General features: G+C 37.4%; 1 protein-coding gene across 2 annotated transcripts; it reads right to left on the bottom strand.

The window, feature by feature from the left end:
- Positions 1-1,251: 1,251 nt before the first annotated feature.
- On the bottom strand, positions 1,252-25,033 carry LOC110378784 (sodium-independent sulfate anion transporter). 2 transcript variants are annotated; one of them, XM_064042412.1, is made up of 14 exons: positions 24,858-25,033; positions 18,392-18,532; positions 16,709-16,779; positions 16,112-16,304; positions 14,524-14,628; positions 12,896-13,014; positions 6,354-6,516; positions 5,903-6,067; positions 5,235-5,396; positions 4,750-4,890; positions 4,166-4,311; positions 3,653-3,811; positions 2,765-2,918; positions 1,252-2,338 (listed from the first exon to the last, which is right to left on the bottom strand). In XM_064042412.1, exons 1-14 carry the CDS (start codon positions 24,907-24,909, stop codon positions 2,319-2,321), a joined length of 1,791 nt encoding a protein of 596 aa, XP_063898482.1. In that variant the 5' UTR covers positions 24,910-25,033; the 3' UTR covers positions 1,252-2,318. The 2 variants fall into 2 exon arrangements, with proteins under 2 accessions (XP_063898482.1, XP_063898485.1); XM_064042415.1 differs by lacking the exon at positions 24,858-25,033 and adding an exon at positions 20,700-20,898.

The raw sequence follows: 25,033 nt of genomic DNA, 5'->3' as shown, positions 1-25,033 counted from the left end.
TGCATAGATTATGCATCACATTTAACAAACCAAGAGAAATAAATACTGCATGTGAGCTTTTGAGTTACCAAAAGAAAATTAAATTACCGTTGTTTTAAATTCAAATATGGCGAGCAAGTACGCGAGCTGAAAATAGTTTAGAAATACTTGTGTACTTATCATCAAAAAAAGAAATAATAAATATGTAGATACGGTAATGCTTCAGTCGACACGGAAGATTAATTAGAAATGCGCAAATTATTTACATTTATCTATTTATTTACTGAGCTATGGATGTCACATCGAAATCGTCGCCCATTACTCAGAAGGGCTTAACTCGCTGAATTTTAACTGGGATTTAGTTTGAGCGCTCGTTTACTTTCATGTCTACTGTACGCCAGTTACTTGAGCAAGTAATCTTATGGCTGGAGAGGAAAAGTCATTATTGTAGCAATGTTAAACGAAGACAAGATAGTTCCATAAAGTCAGGTATCATAATTACCTGATATATATTTCTATACGGTACCCATGTAAGTGGTACCTACCTGCCTCTAAATAGAAGGCTCGAAATCTCTTCTTCAAACTGAAAGCATTTCGCAATAATAAAACAAAAACGCAAAAAACGTTTGAGATCGAAAGCCAATGAATTTAAATCCTGTCTTTTAACATTATTAATCAATGACTTTGATTAGCACGCAATCTCTTAATTCATAAAAAATATTTTCTCAAGTAAGTGACATCGTACGTTTTTATTGAAAATAAAAATTCATTAAACCTAAAATAACTCAAGCCCTGATCAGAAGCGTTCAAACGAGGCACGAAGACGAAAGCCTTGCTTCTGTATTTACGATTTAAAATAAATGGCGGGATTGGCGGGTAAGGCCTATAGGCCTATACTCGTCACTGTAGACTTACAAGAACGGCTCAGTCGACAGCGACTGATCTCGATTCAGACGTCACTTGTAGGCGCTTTACTTGTGATTTGAAATCTTCAAAGGTACCTAAATATTGTTTGGAAACTGATTTCTGTCTTGGTTGAGGTATTATGTAGTGGAAGGAACTAAAGAGATTAAAAGTGTCACAGTCGGAGTAAAAATCTTAAATCTTAGCAATGAAACAAAATTAAACTAACTGCTTCCTAGTTTCTACTCGACACTTAGCTTTTACGGAATTCCGATTTGTAATATGGGATTATTAGGAGAAGGGTAGGAATTAGATACAATCGAATATTCTATGTAAAATCACAGAAATAAAGGAAAGTGGAAAATGAAAAACAATTAAATTCGTTGAATATTTATTTCAAAACTTCATGATAAAATAACCGCACTTACAATATATCAACAAATTGTACTAAATAAAATATAAATCGAAAAGAAATTATTTAAATAAGTAGATTTATCTATAAACCTATAATTAGCATAATATGTAGAATCAGATTCAATGTGTTACGCAAAGTTTATGATTTTATCACATTCAGTATCACGTAATTAAGAAAGACAATAAATTATTTACAAAATATAATTCTATTACAATATACAATAGCAAAGTATTTTTACTGTATAATGGAATGTATGATTAAGTTATATAAGTTTCGCCAAAGAATTTCACCTATCTGGTGTCTACAATTCTCTAATTTGATAGCTCATGTATTTCGTGTCTTTCATGTTTAGCCTACAGTAAAGGACAACAATACTTTGTTTCATAAGTACTACCCGTTACACGCATTGTATTACTTAAACAGTAATTTACAATTACATCATAAGAATGGTGAACTGCTTTTATCTAAGGCGGGCCGGATAGAGATACCGCGGCCCTGGTACATAAAAGGCCTTCGACGGAACACGACGGTTTTTAGTCAGTAAGAGTCTGACACTCCCTCACCGCTGCTAACCCACAGCGGGAGGGGAGCATTTGATGATATTTAACGTCGTTAAAAGGCCGGCATGACTCTCTTATGTAGCAAATAACGATTTTAACAATGTAAAACAAGCGGTTTTACATGCAAGTTATTAGAACTTTTTACAACTTAAGGAAGTTACGCAAAAACATCGATGGATCAGTTATTGAAATCCTCAGTAAGAAACTAATTACAAAATAATATTTAGCACCTTGACTTGATCATTTGCCATACAGCACTGGTACTCAGCTACATTCGGTTAGACTGGAAGCCGACCCTAACATAGTTTTTAAAAGGCCCGGAGGATGATGGATGACTTGATCATTTGCCATTCAACCTTGTTATTCATTTATTCCTTAAGTTTATTATAAACCTACTTGTGTGATATGATAGTAATGATGATGTATTTACAAACTCCAACTGGCTTTTTGTTGAGCAAAACTTATCGTGTGATCTCCATGCCTGAAAAAAAAACCATTATTTTATTTTTTTAACATCGACAATATCCAATTGTATCGACGATATCCAATTTAGCTAATTAATATATTTTCTTGAGATACATCTACATTTTACCCGTGGTTTCAACGTTCGTCTCGAGAAAACCACTACTCACAACTGGGTAGCCATGCCCTATTTGCTTCTTTTTATGCAAGCGCGGGAAGTAGTTCCCTCAGATCGCGCGAGGAACAGCAAGAAACAACTAGTATTTTTTAACACGCTTATATTAGCTTCACTTGAATCTTGAAATGACCCACTTCCCGGTCTTCTTTCCCGGATGAAATTTTGCACATGCTCTGAGTTCTGATGACAGAACATGACTAGCTAAGAAACGCTACAAAAAGCGCCTTATTTAACTTTTCTTTTAAATACCAAATAATCAATACCTACCTAATATATGCTGATCAATACTGGGTCCATCAACGAATCTGCTCTCGAACCCTGGATGTATATCTTCTAGAAGTTTCTGATGGCTCTGCTTGAAGTTCCACAGGAGGAACCTGTGACCTTGCATCTCTAAGTCTACTATCACAGATATTAAGTTCTGGAAATGAAGAAATAAGCATGTTGAGTAACGTTGTCCGGCTACAGAGACGGAGAGAGACTAAAAAAAGTACATAGGGGAATATGCATATAAGGGAGTGTAACCTATAGGAAGTCTATAGAGATAAGTGAAGTGATGATACACAGTCTAGACAAAATTTTACTTAAAATTAATATGTAGACGGCTACTTAAGAATTAAAAATTAGAGCATAGTTTTTCCGCCAAAACTTTCACGACGTACTTTCACGAGTACATAAGAGAGTTCATAAGAGGAGTACATAAGAGGAGTAGGTACATAAGGGGAGTTCATAAAAGAGTACAAAAGGGGAGTTCATAAGAGAGTACATAAGGCGAGTACATAAGAGAGTATATATAAGAGAGCACATAAGAGGAGTACATAAGAGGGCACATAAGAGGATTACATAAGAGAGTACATAGGAGAGTACATAAGAGGAGTACCTAAGAGAGTTCATAAGAGGAGTACATAAGAGAGCACATAAGAGGAGTACATAAGAGAGTACATAAGAGGGCACGTAAGAGGACTACATAAGAGAGTACATAGGAGAGTACATAAGAGAGCACATAAGAGGAGTACATAAGAGAGTACATAGCAGAGTATATAAGGGCAGTTCATAAGAGGAGTACATAAGAGAGATACGGAGTGTCCCCACGTTAGTTACCCTAGATATACATGGTAATTTTATTAAAGTGAATTATATAAGAACATTGTTGACCTCAGCGACGCCGATGTCCATGGCGTGCAGCTGGCGGGCGTCGAGCACGACGAGCGCAGCACGCAGCACGAGCCCGCGCAGCTTGTGCTGCACGTGCTGCGCGCACGGGTACGACAGACCGCCTGTCAGCGACACTGAGATGCAGTCCTGGTTGCCCACCTGCGAATTGATGATGTCTTCCTAGTAGTTCTTAGCCGAGTATCGGTGGTGGCTGTTCTCATATAAGGAGAATACCCAGCACATGACATTTTTCTTTGACACTTTCCCTTAGAAATAATCGACTGGTTTTTTTCTTTATAGGCAGAATATTTTTTTTTATAAGTTTGAAAAAGTCTTTTTTTTTCTCATAGGTATTTCAAGAATAGGTATAGTTTTGCCTCTGGTTAGGTTCATTGAGTTTTAGGAGTGTTATGTATCTACTTGTGAAAGCAGTAAAATACTAGACCGCGCAGCGCCTGACGTTACCAGGAGTTCAGCGCTGTACAGGCAGTGTGATCTCAATAAGTGCAGTACCTTGAAGGCGGAGGCGTTCAGTCTCGGGCGCGCGGCGCGGGCGAGCGCACGCGCGGCGTCGGCGGCCGCGCCGCACGCGATGCCGTACTCCAGCCCCGCGCCCGCGCCCGACACCACCGTCACCGCGTACACTACCAGCTCCAATTCTGGACAGAGCATTATATATTTGTTAAGACTTGTATTACATTTCAACTTTTTATTAAAGGGAAAAATTATTCAGCTTGTGGAACAAGTCCCTTAGAAAAAGTAAACTATTAAATGTTCATGCTTTAGTAAACGTGCTAAATTCAGTTATTACAACACGAATTTAAAAGACGCCAAAACATGATTTTGTTTGATATTATTTCTTAATTCACAACAGAATTTAAGATTCATTACACGAAAGAAGTCCCGCAGACGCAGCGCCAGTGTCTATGCGATGGCTCAGAAAATACGTACAAAAATATAATATGGTTTCACAATTTTCTGCGGGACTTCTTTCATGCAATGGACTTTAGTTCCTGTCAGAAAACTCCATAAAATATAACGATTTTTTAAGACAACGCCATTTTTCTTTTACCATTATTGAAGTAGGTAATACTAACTGCTATTTCTCCACAGTCGTCGTATAATACTGATCTCCATGAGAGAGAACATGGCGACTATGATGATGCCAGCCAGCGTGGCTCGGGGGATGAAGTAGAACGCGTCAGATAGCAGGGTCACTGCCAGCAGCACCAACATCGCTGGAAACCAGGAAAATGAGTAAAAAATTATGTTTCGGTAGCTAACCCTGGATAATTCAAACGTCACTTAACTTTTATCGAAATAATATTTATTGAAATTCGAATCTAAATTCAAGGTTATATTTTTTAAAGGGAAGCCCTCCCGCTGTGGGTTAGCAACTCTTACTGACTAAAACCCATCATGTTCCTTCTTAAGCCCTTTATGTACCAGTGCCGCGGTAACTCTTTCGAACAATCCCGCTGCCCTTATTATTGACCCCTCGCTTCGCCCTTATACATAATAGCGAATGACATACAAAAGTTTAAATTATCTACAAATAAACACAACATATTCAAACTTGTACCTTTAAAAAAGCAGCCAGCAGGTGTGACAACTCCGCTCGCGTGGTTCAGCGCGGTCCGCGTGAAGGACCCGGTGGCCGGCATGCTTTGTGCAAATGACGATACCAGGTTACACATGCCTATTGCGAGCATCTCCTGTGTCGCGTCCACTGTTGTGCTGCCGGCTACGGAAAGTACAGATTTTATTAAGTACTGCTTGAATAAATGGCAAATTGTAATGTTAATATTGTGTTTACCCTTAATTGGCATATTTATAAGAATAGACCCTAACCGTCTTACCACAAAAACTTTTAAACGTCAGTTTAAGACTCGTCTAAAAAAATTTCAGATTATGACGTTGAAATAAGGTTCATTTTGCAGACACATTTTCTTCAGACAAGTGTTTGTCACATGTTTAAGTTTTTGTAGTAAGACCATGATTTTATGTATTTAGGCATTCTTTGGCTACCAATTCTTAGTTATCTTGAGTTGAGAGTTGTTATAGTTTGTCATCTTTGGGAAGTGTCATGAAAATTATCGTCTAGTAGACTGCAAAAGTACTTTTATAGAGGTAGTTTTCTCTAAACTCTCTAGTGTCCTTACATTATTTTCATCTGAAGCTATTAGCTATAAAATCAACACCTCAAATAACTTTACATCACTCAAATGTAACCAGGGTGTCATAACTCACCAAAAGCTTTAGCAATAGCGATGCTCTCTAGGATTGCAACCAGCGGCATCACGATCCCCTCCCCCCCAAACACCTCTAGCATATCTTCGAAGTACAGCGTCTGGTTGTTCACAACTGTCTGGAAGGGTGGGGGACCGAATTCTGGTAAACCACCCTGGATTGTACCTGGATAAATAAAACACTAGAAATAAAACCATGATTACGCTGATCGTTGTGTGTTCTGGATTTACCAGGAGCTCAAGAAGTTAAGGAGATGACTTTAATTATGCAAGACAGTTTTAACAGGGCTTGATAGAGCCTTCAAGATATTCATAATTATTTCCCTCATCAATGTCATAGTTTTCTCAGACTTTTGACCCAGTAACCCAAACAATAAGAAAATGTAGACCCCTCATAAATAAATCAGCAGTACTAGGACTAGGAGCGCAGTACACTCCAGGAGGTGACGTACCAGTGAGCGCGAAGGGCGTGAGGCCGCGCAGCTTGAGCAAGTACGCCAGTATAGCGGCCGCGAACACCACGAGCGCGTTCCTCGCGCGGACCACGTTGAGCCAGCAGCCCGCCAGCCGAGCGCGGCAGGGAGACGCACCGTCCCTCACTGTCATTGTGGCACGCTGGAATACATCCCAAACACCATTTAAATATCGCAAAGTATTATCGAACAATGACCTTTGAGTGCATCTACAAGGTGCAAGTAGCTTGCGCATATTGACGCACATGCGCTTAAATGTATTTTAAAAACAGGACCCAGGGACTCGAGCATGTACCAAAGCAAAATACCCACCCGCGTGCTCTGTTGCGTGCACGCGGGTCACTTGCGCATGTTAACTTGCTTCAGCTACCTGTGCCGTGTAGAAAACCCCACTTTTTATGACCCACTTTTTCGGTCTTTAAAACTGTCCAAACAATAAAGAATTGTCTCCTTTACAGTGCGAATTTCGACCTTATTGCACTCGACTGTCTCTACGAAAATTTTCTCAAGGTGGGTACGCGAGTACGCGTGACGTGCGGTCGCGTCATTTGTCTACGGTGCTAGAAAAATGACGTCGAATTCGAAAGTAATTAAGTGCAATAACTGTAACATTGTGATATGTGAGGTGTTAGCCTATGTCCAAAACAAATTGGATGTTATGGATGAGGAAAGCTTGATGAGATTGTGTGTCACAAGTTTTTCTGAAGAGGAGATCGAATCGGCAAAAAATTTGCTATTCGACTCGATCACTACAACGAGACGTAAAATTGCGCGTAAGAGAGAAGGAAAATCACAAAGGGATCTTGCCGATATAATTACATTATTTAAAGAAACAGACCCGGAATTAGTACCCATATTCGTTGCGCGGGAACTACATAAATTACCACCAATATCGTTTGATCATTTGGATGCAAGTAAACTTCTAAAGGATATTTTGTTGTTGCAAAACGAAGTAAAGATTATTAAGGATTCCTATGTGACTAACAAACAGCTAGATGATTTAAAATTACATATTGAGCAGTGCAATTACCAAACATTGGATTGTACAATAACTGATCTACCTCAAAATACAGAAAAGCAAAACGTAGCGGTGACGCAGTCGTTGGCGGGTTGTCGTGAGCTAAGCGAAGATACTCCATCCTTGTCATACGCGGAATGCATCAATCGGTCTGTCGCTCTCACATACAAGCACGCACGTGGAGGCCCCAACCGCGGTTTCGACACAGGTACAGCGCAGGCGCGAGAGTCCTGAGCGCGGGAGTATCTTGCCGGCGCGGTCTATACCGCAAGCGATAAGCGGAAGCGAGAACGTACAACCAGATAAAGAGAAGAATGAATGGATAACTGTACAGAAAAGAAGCCAAAGTACAAGTTTGCAGGAAGTAAAGGAAAAGCGGCTTCGGAAGTGGATATGAAATTTAAGGCTGCCGAACTGAATATTCCATTATTTATATCCCGTGTAGCTAAAGAAGTGACAGACAGCGATATTGCTGACTACATTCTGGCAAAGACACAAACGGCAGTAACATTAAAGAAAATAAATATGCAAAAGGAAAGAAATTATAATGCTTTTAAAATCTTTGTACCACACCACAAACTCGCAATGTTTTTGGATGATAGCTTGTGGCCAGAAGGTGTGTCATTTAGACGCTTTGTTTACATAAATAAAACTAAGCAGTTTTCAAAAAATGTTATGAATAGTGATGTGATTCAAAACAATCAATAATGGGTACACAAACACATAAAACTGCAACTACTTTATCTAAATTCGTCAGTTTTAATTGTAAGTCAATAAAAAGGTCAATTGATTGTGTTAGAAATTTGTGTCTTTCGGCGGATATCATAGCCTTACAGGAGACCTGGCTACTCCCTATGACATACCGATACTGGGCACTATTGACCTTGATTTTGCATACACGGGCACGTCAGCAGTGGATATTTCAATTGATGTTTTAAAGGAAGACCTTACGGCGGCGTCGCAATACTGTGGCGTAAAGTGTGTTCAAAGAGGTGACTGTCATTGAGTGCAATAATCCACGTATCAGTGCAATAAAAGTGTCTATGAAAGACCGCGCATTTCTAGTGTTTAGTATTTACATGCCGACAAATGGAATAGACAATTTGGAGGAGTTTACGTCTTGTTTTGGCGAGGTATGTGCGATAGTTGATCATTACGCTATAGAATCTGTGTACGTACTAGGAGATTTTAATGCTCATCCGGGAGAACTGTTCGGTAATGAGCTAATTAATTTATGTATGGACCAACAATGGACCTGTGTGGATATGGATGTGTTAGGAAGTGTATTAAATAATTATACATTTATAAGCGAGGCTCACGGGTGTGTGAGATGGCTCGATCACTGTGTTACTAGTCATTCTGCCAAACAGACTATTAAGAATGTATTTATTAATTATGACACTTTTTGGTCAGATCATCTGCCCCTAGTCATTGAGTGTGAATTAAGTGCAATAATATGTAAAAATAATAATTTTAGTGCTAATAGAAAAAATAAAGCTATTTGGGGCTATAGAACTAAGGAACAGATAAAAAGCTATACCAAATTGTGCAATAGTAAACTCAAAATGATAGATTTTCCTGTTGAGTTAAGGCAATGTAGTTGTGATATTTGTAATTGTAAGGAACATAGAAACTATTTAGATAAATTATATAAGGATATAATAATAGCATTAACAGACTGAGCCATAAACACTTGTGAAACTCAGTCTCATACGCGTAAGAAAAAGCATGTGATAGGATGGAATAAGCATGTATGTGAAGCTCACAGGGACGCCAGGAATAAATTTTTATACTGGGTTTCTCAGAATAGGCCTCAGTCCGGTACTATATACGAAGAAATGTGTGAAAGTCGCAAATTATTTAAAAATAGATTAAAATGGTGTTACAATAATAAAGAACGGCTAAAAATGGACATTATTTCAGAACGTCGTGCCTCCAAAAACTTTTGTGACTTTTGGAAAGCAACCAACAGTTTAAACCATAAGACTGGCCTTCCAGTGAGCGTGGGAGGTGCGAGTGATAGCAGAGACATAGCGGAACTGTTTAGAGAACATTTTACCACTAAGTCTCCACTGGGTCCCTCGTCTGCAGATCCTGGGTCCACCGTGACTGGTGATTTGTATAGGGTTACTGCTAAACAAGTACGACAAATTGTGAGTAGCATGTCCAGGGGCAAGTCACCGGGTCACGATGGACTCAGTATCGAGCATTTAAAACATGCTGGTGTTCATTTACCACGTGTGCTCGCAATGTTTTATACTTTGTGTCTAAATCACTCGTACTTGCCTATGGATCTTATGAAAACCATCGTGGTACCAATTGTAAAGAATAAAACTGGAGATTTGTCTGATAAGAACAATTACCGACCGATTTCATTGGCTACAATCTTAGCCAAGGTGTTGGACAGTGTGCTCGACTCAGAACTTGATAAACATCTCAATATCCATGACGCTCAGTTTGGTTTTCGCGCGGGACTTTCCACTGAAAGCGCAATTCTGAGTCTGAAGCACACTGTTCAATACTATACGGAAAGAAGTACACCTGTGTATGCATGCTTTCTTGACCTCTCCAAGGCATTCGACCTTGTGTCGTATGACGTGTTGTGGGAGAAACTCAAGAAAACTGGCGTGCCTACACAGGTGCAAAAATTTTCACTTCTGGTACCAAAACCAGAATAATTTTGTAAGATGGGCAAACACCTTCTCAGACACGTACAGGTTGGAGTGTGGGGTGAGGCAAGGTGGTTTAAGTTCTCCCAAGCTCTTCAACCTGTACGTTAATGAGCTTATAGTTGGGCTCAGCAGCACTCGAGTAGGATGCTGGATTGACAACATTTGTATGAACAACTTTAGTTACGCGGATGACATGGTGCTGCTGACCCCAACTGTAAGTGCAATGAGGCAATTGCTCGCAATATGTGAAGCATATAGCATTCAACATGGTTTGATGTACAATGCTAAGAAGAGCGAGTACATGGTCTTCAAGGCCCCCGGTAAATGTACACTAAATGTGCCCGCAATAAAGCTAAATGGCATTGAACTAAAGCGGGTTGACAAGTTCAAATATCTCGGACATTACGTTACTGAGGACCTTGAGGACAAAGTTGACATGGAAAGGGAACGTAGGGCATTGGCGGTTCGAAGTAACATGCTGGCCCGCAGGTTTGTGCGTTGTAGTGAACAAGTTAAAGTCACACTTTTTAAAGCCTACTGCCAGACTTTCTACACGTGCAGCCTGTGGTTCAGATATACACAGAGAACGCTCAATGCCCTACGTGTCCAATATAATAACGGATTTAGGATGTTGTTGGGGTTGCCCCGTTTCTGCAGTGCCTCCGGTATGTTTGCGGAAGCCAGGGTAGACGGCTTCCATGCTATAATACGCAAGCGGCTCGCATCATTACTGAGCAGAGTCAGGAGCAGCACCAACAGCATCCTACAGGTTATTGCTGAAAAGCAAGACTCAAACGTCCTGAAAGCATTTATACGTGCTCAAATTTTGTAAACTGGTTTTTGTATGTTTTTATGTATGGACATTGGTCTGAAATAAAGATTATATTATATTATTATAAATGTATGTCTCTTTTTGACCTCGGGACTACAGAGTCCCGGATTTTTGGGAGGCGAACGTGGGGCCGAAGCCAACACGCTGAAGCCCTTTTGAGACAACTTTAATGAAATGATGACACAAACCCGACGATTATCCCTGTATACACTATAGAAATGTACCCAAGGACAATCCTCGGTTCTGTGCTAAACTATTGCTAACTATGGATGAAAACTACTTGGGCTATTATGATGGGATGCTAGTGGACTAGGAATGGGGAAACTACGGGAACTATGGCACCTGCCGATAACAATGTAATAAATACACGTAAAAATGGCAGGTGGAGACTCGCCAACTCACTTACTGGGCCCCCGGGAATCAGTCGCTAAATCGCAACAAGAGGGCAACAGGTACATGAGCGGCTGAGAAGGGTGAGGATACCTCGGCGGACTTTAAACGCAGATCACGCGCTCCCTGTGGGTCCAGCATCACCGGCCCACTCGCCACTTACCACGAATGTCATTAGGTCATAAAGTAGATTGTTTCATCAAAATTTTACTCAAAACTACTCATAACATATATAAATGGTATCATGAATTATTATCACATACAAAATGTGAGTGTGTTACACGTTCATCAATTAAAAAAATAAATAAATAAAAATAAAATAACGTTTATTGACAAGAGAGTAACATAACATTCTGGTAGTTGACGTCGAGCCACAAACTAAGCTCTGCTTGTGTCTTGTGGCTCAGAGTGCGATGTTTCCTTATTATTATAAGTGACATAATCTTGGAGTTACTATAGAATAAAATTATCAGCTAATAGAACTTAAATTGGTTTAAATTAAAGTCTAAATTCTAAAATTAAGGTGATATCATCCTCCGAGCCTTTTCCCAATCACGTTGGGGTCGGCTTCCAGTCTAACCGGATTCAGCTGAGTACCAGTGCTTTACAAGAAGCGACTGCCTATCTGACCTCCTCAACCCAGTAACCCGGGCAACCCGATACCCCTTGGTTAGACTGGTGTCAGACTTTCTGGCTTCTGACTACCCGTAACGACTGCCAAGGATGTTCACTGACAGCCGGGACCTACAGTTTAACGTGCCATCCGAAACACAGTCAATGGTGTCTAAGATATACTTAGAAAGTACATACAAACTTAGAAAAGTTGCATTGGTACTTGCCTGACCTGGGATCGACCCCGCGCCCTCATACTTGAGGTTGGTCCTTTACCCACTAGGCCACCACGACTTCTAAAATTAAGGTGATAAAGAAAATTAAATTGAAAAACAAGGTAAAGTTAAAGTTATCGGGCTTCTGTTCTGGTGTGTATGTGAGGGTATGAATGATGGAGTGTACGTGTGAGGTGAGTGAGTGTGTGGTGTGTGGTGTCTGTGTGGGAGTGATAGTGTTAATGTGTGGGTTTGTTGGTGGGTGGGTGACTTTGTGCTATAACAGAGCTTCGGTTTCGGTGTATGTCAATTTTAGTAGGGCTGCAGTTAGTTTCTTTTTACCCAAATTGAGTGTACAGTCTCTTAGGTCACAAATTCGGTTGACCTTATTACATGTGCTTGGATGCTTGGATGTGAGTACTGTGTACAGCGTCTAGCTAGTTCAGAGTTGGCGTTTGGTAAGGGTATCCTGAATACCCGTTTGCTAATTATGTCCTGGTAGTCAGCGCGTTTTTTGATAAGGGAGTGTGCAACAAGTGTAGCCTTGAGTATGAATAGTTGGCGGACCCTTAGAACACGGAACTTTTCGTATACGGAGTCTGTCGGGTATTTAAATGGTAGTTTTAAGGCTACCTTGATTAAAGCTCGTTGTGCCCTTTCCAGAGTTATGAGTGTGCTCTTCCCAGCACTCCCCCATATGCGTATACAATATTGTATAACCGATTGGCAGAGCGCGAAGTAGACGGTTCTTAGTACGTCTAGTAGATTATTAGACTACTTACTTTAAGTAACAGCAGAGCTATGATAGTGCTGATTCCTAATACTGTGTCCCATAGCTGCACTGTCTTTATGTTCTTGAAGAAGTTTATAATAGCATCGAAGAACGTGTCGCCTGAAGAACCTGTCAAAACAAACAAATTAAGTTTTTTTGGCTGTTTTATATACAAGGAAACATTTGAGCCCTACTCGACTGTTTAGACTAGCCTGTTTTTTTATAAGATGTTGTTAGACCAAATTATAACTGTCTCTCAGTCTGTTTCTGTCTTATCAATAAATTCTCCTTGAGTCGTTCACATTAAGTGGCGGTAATTTAGAAATGTTACCACTTCACGAAAACACGTGACGCAAACACGTGCATAGTTTCATAAAGAAATAATTATTTCGCAATATTCAGTAAGCTAAATTAACCATTATAAACAAGTGCTTTATTCCTTTCAAAATGAAGTTCCCCTTAATATTCTAACACAATTGATTAACATTCCGCAAGTTTTCAAAATTTTACGGATAATTGTAGAGACTTGGCGTTTCAAGGTTTGCCAAATCTTTCCTTTTTTTAAACCAGCAGCTGGTTTTTCAGCTTCACACTAGTTAAGGCAATAAAACCCACGACAAATCACGTATTCTGAAACACTTGATTCTTTTGTGCTAATGCGAAAAATCGCAATTCAGTTTTAGTTTAGTTTTTTCTTAGTTTCTATCATCTCCATCGCGAATTAGTGGAAAGCCGAGATTTGTATTACCAGTTGTACCACATTTTTTTTATTTCCTTCAATAGACGTTTATAAATTTTTTATTAAAAATTAATATTTCAATCTATTCACTAATTTTGCTATAAAAGTCTATAAAGAAAAGAATGTTCGCAACAGATTTTTTTTCAACGAATAGGTTACCATGTAAGTACTAGGAGATCAGCATAAACTAAAGGGTGATTTTTTAGCTGGTATCTTTTTGGCAACACTGTTTTTGGTAGATCACGCGTGAATCGTGTCTTGTGTCATTGTGAAACTTGTTCAGTATGGTCTATAATTTAACCATGAATCAACTTACGAACGAACAACGCTTGCAAATTATTGAATTTTACTATCAAAGACGACAATGGCCGAAACGTTACTGTGAATGGCGGGCGTTACCGTGTGATGATTGGCAAATTTTTTTTGCCCAAAATGGAAGAATTGGACATGCCTGACATGTGGTACCAACAAGACGGTGCCACATGCCACACGGCACGCGAAACAATGGCCTAATTGAGAGCAGGCTTCGGTGAACAGTTTAACTCACGTTTTGGGCTCGTCAATTGGCCGCCTAGATCATGTGATCTAACGCCTTTGGACTATTACTTGTGGAGCCAGCAACGATTGACGCACTGGGAGCCAATATTGAAGCATTTATTCGTAATATACCGGCTGATATGTTGGAGAGAGTGCCGAAATTGGGCCTTGCGAATGGGCCATCTAAACCGGAGCCGCGGCCAGCATTTGCATGAAATCATCTTCAAACATTAAATTATATTGATCGTTCCATCGATTCCAATAAAGATTTCATCAAATTTTTCAAGTTTTTTGTGCTTTTTTTGAAAATCAAATCCTATACCTCTTAAAAAATCACCCGTTAGAAGGTGTGATGCACCTACCTGATATCCTGAACAGTGACTTGAGTTGTGAAGCGCTTATCTGTAGTGCGGCCGCAGTTGTGAAGCCGCTTATCACTGGAGTTGATATGAAGTCTAATAGAAAACCTGGAAAAAAAACACACTTTATTTTATAAACAATGCCTTATTAGCAGTTTTCAGACGACAACACTAGATTTTCCATCAGAACTTTGCCATGTCACGCTTGACTGGGTGGATGACTACACGAGTTCAAGGCTACATAAACAAAACCTAACTCTCACAAATCAACTAGAGCACTAAAATAAAAAAAAGTAAAAGTAAAAAATTGTTGACACAATGGCTAACTAGTTTAAAGCATAGCTGCCGAGTTCGACGATTTTTTTATTGAATACTTTATTTATATGAATACCACAGTTCTCATATTTTGACTTGTGCGAAGTCCTGCCAAATTCGGACGAATAGTTTAATCCTGTGTTAACATCGTACTTAAACAACTTGGACGTTGGTCACTCACTATGTATTTTACCCTCAGAGAAAGCAAGTTTTATGTTTAACAGTGATACATAAATTACCATAACATAAAACACGTGGTATATAAGATTTCTTAACAAAAACCATTGAAAGCCAAGAAGTTCATTGTCTCACACTGTGTGAGTCACACATTAACATAAAGTTCACTTTCACTCCACGTAACAGGGCGACAGATGACGAAGGAGCTATTTGCATGCGACTGATATGCTAATCGACCAATTTGAATATTCGACGCTACTCGATATGGAAAACTACTTCGATGGTACAAGTGCTGTTTTAGAAAAGACCATATTTGTTTTCTATTATGTTTTATGGCTTTTATGCAATTTCGGTCTATCTAAGGAAGTATTTATTTAAGGTGTCGTAAGTTGACTAAGCCATCATGCAGCGGAATCGAACCCGCGACAGGCAGCAAGCAATCACGAAATAACTTAAGCTAATCTACTAACCACATGATTTAAATATTATTTTTTGCCGTTCTATGTATAAAAAATTTTTACGCTCACAAAACATGTTTCAGAAGACATATGGCATAAGAGGTCCATTTTCGACATCTCATAACACAAAAGACGACTATTACAATCTCTCATAATGAACGAATTACAGTAGCATTGTGTTGCATAAACTCACTTGAGATCAATAGCAATGCACTTTGATAAGCAGCTGATAACCTAGGCAGAATTGACGTAGAATTTTCTATTCCATTAAGCAGAATTGCAAGGCTTTGAGTACTTATACTTCAGATTTACCGTAAGTTCTTAAATCCTATTTACGTCAATGACCCTCTATACTATCCTGTTGTCCTAGTACATTCATTAAGTTTCATTAGCATACATAAGCTCTGAATAACTATTGGCTGCAATGGCAACTAGCATAAAAAATATGTTCGATGCCCTAGGTTTGTTTTCCCATGAGAAAGTTTCCCTCATTAATCTCTCATCTGGATATGTGCCAGCTCGAAACCCACTACCAATCACTGTCAATCTGAACACCCATTACTCCAGGCCTTACAAGTTCGAGGAAAAGCATAAGCTTACCACCTTTCCTTCTCTTCTACTTGGCAATTTGTCAAACTCACCTAACTGCAGTATTCCAAGTAGCAGTATAACACAGCCTGACAGGAATGAGGCCAAGTAAGCGAAGTCAGCCGACTTGGCCACGTACTTGGCGAGTAAGGCCGCCAAGATGGCAGTGGGGCCCACAGTGACGTCCTTACAGCTGCCGAATAGCATATACATGAGGCCTGGGAATATGCTGGAGTATAGGCCCACCTGGAAGTGAATAGCATTGCTTGGTAAATCGTGGCGTTAAATCTTCTTTTCTATGATTCTCTCTCCGAAACCGTCGTTTAACTTTATTTTAATGGCTTCCTGAATGCTTTGAAAATATCATAAGATCTGGTGTATGTGTAGAAATTCACCTTGTCTGCGACCATATACATATTAAGATAGAAACCAAATTGGTTTCTAAACAAATGTTTTATGGGTTCCATTGCATCAAAGTTTAAGCGCTGAAAGCTGGTAGACCAGCGCAGTCATCAAGACCTTTGGAGACCTTTGGGCAGGGTAAACCTCGATTTGACTAACCCCGTTTTACAAAAGATCAGCACCAAAAAGTGTATTGGATAATCCAAAAAAGCAGCAAAAAAGGGCACAGAAGAAAAATAATAATTTACCTGTGGAGGCAATCCAGCTACCATAGCATATGCAATACCCTGAGGTATTGAGGTCAGGCCCACTGTTATACCTGCACAAACATGCATTTACATTTTTATATGTATGTATGCCATTACAACAAGACAAATATTTTTCGAAAATGTAACTTCATATAAGATCTGGTTTGGCAATGATAAAACTTCTGACTTTCCTCTTAGGAAAAGGTAGAAATAAACAATTTCTTTTCCTCAATAAACTCTACCTGCATTCAAGACAGGATAAGACAAAAAAGTGAGAACAATGCACTTACTTAACTGATATCTTATTGCTTATTATATGTGTAGGTACTTAAAGTTAAATGAATTTTGACGAATATTACTTGAGTATTAAGAATAGAATTCAGAATGCAACTCATTTGGTTGAATAAAATCCGACTGCACGTAGAGGTTTCGCCCAAAAAATTCGAAATCAGGTTTCCAAAAAAAATTTCGAACCTCGATTTGCAATGCTGCCAGTAATCCCTTCACAAACCCAGTGCGTCAGAAGCCAGTGACCCCGACATGAACATTTTTACTCACCTACGACAATATAAAGTGTAATATAAGGATGACAATAAGAGATCCGGTACAAACCAGATTTAAATACTGCGAGTCGGATTTAAATCAAGCTCATTCGTAAGATTCATTGTTTCAGTTCGTGGGAAGATAAGATAAGACATAATATTTAATTCAGGGATTATCTACAAATCCCAGACGTGCTCAGTTTATTATATTTACGCCTAGCATCTTAAACATATGTACAATTACAATTCCAAACGCAAAGGATATTATTGTTATTAGTTAGCACTTAATGTGTCGATTGTATTACCACTAGCCTCAATTAGTGTAGTTGAACTTATGCGACCCTGGTACACATTAGGCTAAATATTCGTAAAAAAAACTGTTTGAGGAACTAATCACTCAATCAGTTGATTGGTTATTCATTTGTTTTTCAATGAAGCCACTTTGTAGGCACTTCTGTAATAAATAACTCGCTCAATATTTTTATCAGTAGCTAATTTTATGATGATACTTATTTTTAAGCTGAATGTAGAAAGACGTCGTCAGCATACAACAAACTCGTGTAGAAGAATCAACACACTGTATGTAGGTACTCCAAATTACTAACCACTTAAACAAAATGTCAATGTCTCCGTCTCCCGTAATTACACAATTAGGGGAACAGAAGTAGCTAGTTATCAAAAGTTATGTCATCAGTAAACCGGTTCCTTTATCAGTCATAACGACGAACATTTAGGTAAAATGCACCATATGAACATTTAGGTAATGTGCAAGTTAATGCACTTGTATGGCCTTGTCCAAAATTCGGACAGGTTTTTGTGATGTGTTGTGGGATTAATTTTCCTGTTTGCGTAATTTTAAAGCCTTTTGCATCTCTTAATTTCATTATCAAATCCGGCGAGTAATCCTACATACGCGTAGCCCGAAGCAGCACCAAAAATAACTAGCATTTGAGTAATAGGGTCATATGAACCAAAAGAGCTACGTCAATTACCAAATAGATACAAAATATTAACTTCTTTCGTACCTTAAAAAAACATTAGATGAATTTATTTTATTCAGAAATGCTCAAAACCCCAATTCAACATTACATTGGGCATCGGACCTACCAGGATCACATAAGCATAAGGAAATACCCCTCACCTGCAATGGCATCTCGTAGTAAATACTCTAAGCTGTACTTGGGCAGCCATATTGTTATAGGCAGTCTTCTCTTCCAGGAGTCCGTGCTGCATAGCCTGGACGCCAACCGCCGAAGCTTGCTATTTGTTTGCTGGACATTTCCTGAATAAAAGAAAACCTTAATTAGAATCTTAGAAGGTAATTGATAATTATAAAATGTGTAACATCTACATTTATGAGTACCTACTAGGCACACATAAAGGCGTCGAGATGACACGCGAGCATAATCGAATTAGCCCATACTTAATGTCAAAACTTTTTCTTATCAAAATAAAGTCTTCAATCAGGTACCTATATTATAACAAAAAAAATCTGGCTTTTGTCGACACAAAGCTACACTATGCCCGAATTATAGACTAACGTAACTGAACGTAGCTAAGAGGAACACAGATTAACAAGTACTAAAATATCGTGCTTCTAATCACGACAATTATATCTTAGTTGCAACACCCAAGGGCATTGTTGCATTTCCTAGTTATAAACATTACATAACTATTATAAACGCTTTAGTACTTATGGTAACAGACTTATTATAACCTCTTGTGGGTTTACGCTGAAATACAATAGCCACATACACTTACTATTTATACACCTTTGTACCTACTATAATAATCTCTCCCTGGTCGTGTTAGATTGCCGTCCCATCGGGCTATGAGAGTGGGAATAGGGACTGCACCTGTGTCTGTGCAAATGTTGGAGCACTATAATCATCAACTGGCTGATCTCCTTACTTACAAGTTACTATTTACACTCCGTAGATATCAGTTTGAACGCAATTTTTATTATTTACATGCCGCACCATTGCATATTTACTTTAATAACCGCTTATCTTGTATACAAATGACCGTACATTTATTTTTTTAAGTCCTGATGAAAATCACAGAAAAAAGTGTTGTACACAATGAATCAATTAAGTATAAACTCGTCAATTGTCATACATTCAACAATGTTCAATAGTTAGTCATACTTAACTATCTTGTGATGGTTAAACAGAAGATGTTGAAAATAAACTGAAACTGTATAATGAACGATTTATGAATAACTTTACTAGGAGAGTATAACATTGTAGCATATACCTATTTATGATTGGGTAACAATGTATTTGAAGAAAACTGCACTGAAATCAGAACTGATTTAGTTTGATTGTATTGTGAATTCGAATTATCAATTGACTAAAAAACAGAGTAATGTTTAAAATGCTTGATTTTGATGAATGCGACCGCAAATAAATATTATTTAATCTCATGGCTTACAAATTGTCTCATTATTTCAACACAATGGTTAAACGATCACCCATAGGTACCTAATACATTGTAATGAACTCACCATACATTATTTAATTATAAAATATTTAATAGCATAAAACCAGTTCTGTATCAGATGAAAACGAGAACACGATACACGTAGTAAAGGGCCCAGATTTTCTCATTAAGTTACGAGTTTTTCCCTTGGTTTTTTTTTTTTATAAACGGATAAAAAAAAGACTTCTAATACAATAAGAACTGAACAATCTTTCACAACAAAACAGTCCGTAGCCACAAAAAACACGCTCACGATAATAACGGATAACTAAGAAATACATGATTTATTTCCTCAACAGTACCTACTTCGATCGTTCATAATATAATTAAGTAAAATGAAGAGGTGTGTACAAGTGGGTTTCTATGATAACAATAAGCAAAATACCATTCATTCTTTCAAACAATTTAACTATGTTTAATTATTTGTATCCCGACATATAGGCAGTTACAATTTTGTAAACCATAAATCGCATTCGATCTATGCGGGCTCGTAATGAGAGCATTTTAAACTATTCAATAGCTACAGAATTCTTACAAAAGAATGCGACTTCTATTGATAACAATGTTTACATCGATTCTGCTGCAGCTTGTGTTCAAATTTTCGCTGTAAATCAGTTCATAATTTTTTTAGAAACATCCTGTGCTTTTCCAAAAAACAAAAGTCTCAAAATACATGAGATGGATTTTCTTTGTAGTCCCATAATGCCTGACAAATGAAATATTTACTAAATATTTTAATTTTTGTTGTTATCCCATCAACTACTTTTAAGGCAGTCTTGCGGATAAATAATCAAGTAATCACTCCTTAGGCATTAAACACACGTTTCTTTTCCTCTCTGTTCTGTTAACGCTGCATAAAAAATAAAAACAAACAAAAAGATTTTCCATTCATTACATTGTAAACTTACATAGACGTTTGAAAAAACTGTTTTACATACTATAGCCAAATAAAAAAAGCAACACATTACCTATAACTTCAATCATGTTTCACAAAAAATTGCCGCAATTCAGCCTATCACAATGTTCACATTACATAGCGATATTAATTTTCAACGGGTTGTAAAAGTACGATAACTCTTAGAAATATCGCGACGGAATATACGTCCACCTTGTCTCGGACTGTAAAACATACTGAGGCGGCGACGTTGGCGATCCAACCTTGGCTGCATATTGGCCATTGTATACAGTCAAATGTCCAATGCTGCTTTACTTTCTTTAATCACCTGTATTTTTGGTACAAAGCCCGCAGTGAATGACACGATTCCCCACTCACCATGCTTGTCGACTAATAAAACAAAATACGGTGTTAAAGTTTCCTCCGCTGATATTAATTGTAATTCACTATCAAAGCATTGGATGATGTATTGATAAATATTAGTACTGTTGCGCTTTATGAATCACTTCAGTGTTGTTTTAGAAATTCAGTAGGAATTACAATGCAGTGTTATGTTATGGCGCTTCCGATATCCTTACTATGTTTCTGGAGTAACATTGATCCACACTAGATTATAAACGAAAAAACCGGCCAAGGCGAGTCCGACTCGCGCACGAAGAGTTCCGTACCATTATTTATAAAGCGTTCCATTATAGCAATACATTCCATATTTTGTGAATATTTCAAACATCTACCTGTTGCCGTTATCGATATCGTCGTAAAAAAAAGTTGTATGGGAGCCCCCCAACATATTTATTTTATTCTAGTTTTCAGTATATGTTTTTATACAAACAGAATATGGCAACAGAAAATTTCAACTAACTATCACGGTTTATGAGATACAGGGGCCTGATTCTGCTAAGTTAATAATGTCAAAATTGAATCACAATAGCACCCAGCCTGACAGACGGACGGCTAGACAGAGGAGCGAAAACAATAGGGTCCCGATTTACCCTTTGGGTACGGAACCCTAAAACTGAAGCTACAATTAAAATAACATAGGATTACTTACTAGTTACTAGTTAAATACATATTAGTTGTATTTTTTCGATCGCTCGTCAAGTGTTTCTGATAGCCATGAAGCTTTTTCTACATAATTAAAATTAGTTCAACTCTATATCGAAATGAGGGCTACATGCTAAGATGTAGTAGGTAATGTTATGAAATTGAAGGGTTTGTTTGCTTCAATGCGCTAATCTCGGGAACTAGATAGTGGTCCGATTTGAATAGTTCTTTCAGTATTACATAGCCCATTTATACAACAAGGCTATAGGCAAAAGTGTTATCCGGGTGCGCAAAGTATTTTCCAGGGGACACGGGTAAAATCGGGTGCCGAAACCAGTTTTTACAATAAATTAATCGTACATTTACAAATACTTATAAACATTAGGTACGCAATTTTTACGCTGCATAATAATTAACTAGTTCTGGTTTATTAAATAGGTTTTATTACATTTTTATTAGTAGGTAGGTAAAGGTAATTAAAACTCGTATTTAACGGTTGAAATAAATACAATAAAAGATAATGTTTTAATGGTAATCTTTAATTTAATCATTATACAGGGGCATTTCAAGGTAAAAAAAAATCATTATTAACATTTGAGAGGGAGATACGAGACTATATACTGAGATTTTTACAATCTAACTAATATTATCTTATTAAATAGGTAAGTACCTAAATTGTAGAAAGATGCATATTATATTATTGCTAAAGCTGACAACTAGGCATACTGTCAGATGCACAAAGCTCCATTAAAGTTAAAGCTGTATTAAATTGATTGCTGACACTTTTTATCTTGTTGACAAAGAAAGAGTCAGCAATAGATTTAAAGAAGCTTTAACTTTAATGGAGCTTTGTGCATCTGACAGTATGCCTAGTTGTCAGCTTTAGCAATAATATAATATGCATCTTTCTACAATTTAGGTACTTACCTATTTAATAAGATAATATTAGTTAGATTGTAAAAATCTCAGTAGTTGTTAGCCGGCTGCAGCAAGTTGCAACTGGGCGCCTAAACTTAGTTATCCTCTTGTTTCGGTCAGAGAACGTGTTTCAGCAGCAGAAGCATTTTGACTTTGTTTTAAAAATATATTGAAAAATGGATTACAAGGATAGGTCAGTGAAAGGAGATGGCCAAATTTTCATAGAAAAAAAAAACCAGAATCGACAGCAACGAAATGGGTACCAATGGGTTCATTATTATTGACCTTTGATGGTGCCAAAAAATCCAGCCTGAAATCCATGGGGTATAGGAGCTATATCATATTTTCACAAAAATAAGTTATGTTGAATTTATGTTGATTAATTATAAGATTATTGACATCAAAGCACATAAAAAACAAGGTACACTAACATTATACAAGCCAATGGTAATATCCCCATAGTTACAGAGTTTGTCTGGAGACTAAAAGGTCTTGTATTTAACCACTCCAGATACGATTAAGCACCGACCTTACCTACTTGGAGAGGTTTCGCAGTTACATGCAACCTCCACAACTGGCTATGAAATGTTTTTGGAGAAATTGTCTTTGAAAATCGCGCCATGTGACGTTGTCAAATATAACAAATGACTTAGCAATGCAAAACGGTCCAATCACGAGTCTGCATTCAACTTCTATCGAACATCAAATAGTAAAAGTAAACTTTTTTGTGAGCTAAAATCTTGATCGAAAAAACGTTATAAAAAGAGAACCCCATGGTTTTTAGATGATTTGAAATACTTTTTAAAATCCACAAATTATACTGAATCCAATCATACATATGAAGTTCCTGTCGATTCTGGGTGTTTTTTTGGCCATCTCCTTTTGATATAAGGATAGCAAAAGGCAGCACATAAACTTAGTACATAAGGGAAGTACATAAAATGCTTTGATTATATTATATAATCAAATGTAGGAATTGGTTTATGGAATTTACCATATTATATTAAATAATCATATGCAGGAATAATCGATGGGTAAGAGATGTATCATGTTTTAAAATATGTTCAAAATAACCAATTACGTTTTTATAATTCAAAGTCCAAATTATTTCTAGCCAGACAAGCCCAGAATAAATAATCTAACTAATCCTCACTTTGCTATGTCTAGCATGACTTTAAAAAGCGTTGGATAAATAAAGTAAACATTTTTATCTGTACTACATACATTTGCTCAGGCAGATTTAAACATGTGATTACAAAGTACACAGAATAATCAGTTTATGGTAGGCTTGAGTTTACAAAGATGAGGTTTTAGTACTGCTTTAGGATTTATTTATATCTATTGTTTGTTTATATGGTTTGTGCGTGTGTATGCAGGTTTAAGACCCTTGGAACTCAGAGTACAGCGAAGCAGGATTTTACTAGTGAAGGTTTAAAGCGTTTGTGGCTTGTACACATATTTATAAACAATTGGGACTTAAACGCGATATTATATTAATTTAAAGAAACAGGTACTATAACTTTAAATAATTTTAGAGTAACTTTAAATGATTACTGAATTAATCAATAATTCTCTCATAATACAGCCCAATAACATTATATTGCAATGTGGTCCATGCAATGCAGACTAGAAATTGAAAATAAATCAATATTACTACATCACATATGAATTTGCCAGTAATATAGGTAAGCTGTCACTGATCTAGGTTTGTGGTAAAGTTAAGTTCAGCCACTGAAGGGACTAGATCCAACTTTAAATCATTTTTTTTTATTCTGATAGGAATAGTGCTTTGTTCAAACAATATGGCCATTAAGAATGCTCTAGTAGCCAACTTTTAGCAACACCTGCTGAAAAACTTATATAGATACTAAAAATATACTCTGATTTCATTGCACTGACTCACTATTATTACACGAACATGAAAACTTGAAAACGTTTTAATAATATCATCACAGAAAACTAGTTTGAACTACGTTTTTGATTCCAACATCAGACAAAGACTCATTTTAACAATTTAAAGATATAAGTTTTATAGGTTTTCTCTAAATTAGATCACTTAGATCTTAGTTGAACTATACCTTGATTATAAGTTTGACTACATATTATCATTTATCTTAGCTTTTGTGACTAAACTGAAACAATAGATAAGCAAAGACTTACACAAATACAAATACAGGAACCAAAACAATTATCATTATCTTTGTTTAGACCTAAACAATGATAAGCAAGTCTAGTTTACAAAATTAGTGTAATAGAATATTTTACGTACCCAAAAGAGGTCTCCTAGGATCGTCAGCATCCATTTCGTTCACTAGTAACATCTGCGGGCACGTGATAGCTTCACATTTATGTCATTTGAATAATCTTATCTAATAATAATAGAATTACATATTATTATTTTGTTATTGTTTACAATTGATTCTATTCACTCCTTTTGACATTGTC

The sequence above is a fragment of the Helicoverpa armigera genome, chromosome 2 (genome assembly GCF_030705265.1).
Source record: "Helicoverpa armigera isolate CAAS_96S chromosome 2, ASM3070526v1, whole genome shotgun sequence".
In the NCBI taxonomy this organism is placed as follows: domain Eukaryota; kingdom Metazoa; phylum Arthropoda; class Insecta; order Lepidoptera; family Noctuidae; genus Helicoverpa; species Helicoverpa armigera.
The sequence above is the reverse complement of the archived record's forward strand: the minus strand, read 5'-3'. Positions and strand labels throughout refer to the sequence as shown.

Coding starts and splice junctions, on each gene's coding strand:
- LOC110378784 (XM_064042412.1), bottom strand. CDS start 24,909: ATGTTACTAGTGAACGAAATGGATGCTGACGATCCTAGGAGACCTCTT. Junction 6,517..12,895: donor TAGCTCTGCTGTTACTTAAA/GTAAGTAGTCTA, acceptor GATGTATTCCAG/CGTGCCACAATGACAGTGAG. Junction 5,397..5,902: donor CGCTATTGCTAAAGCTTTTG/GTGAGTTATGAC, acceptor TACTTTCCGTAG/CCGGCAGCACAACAGTGGAC.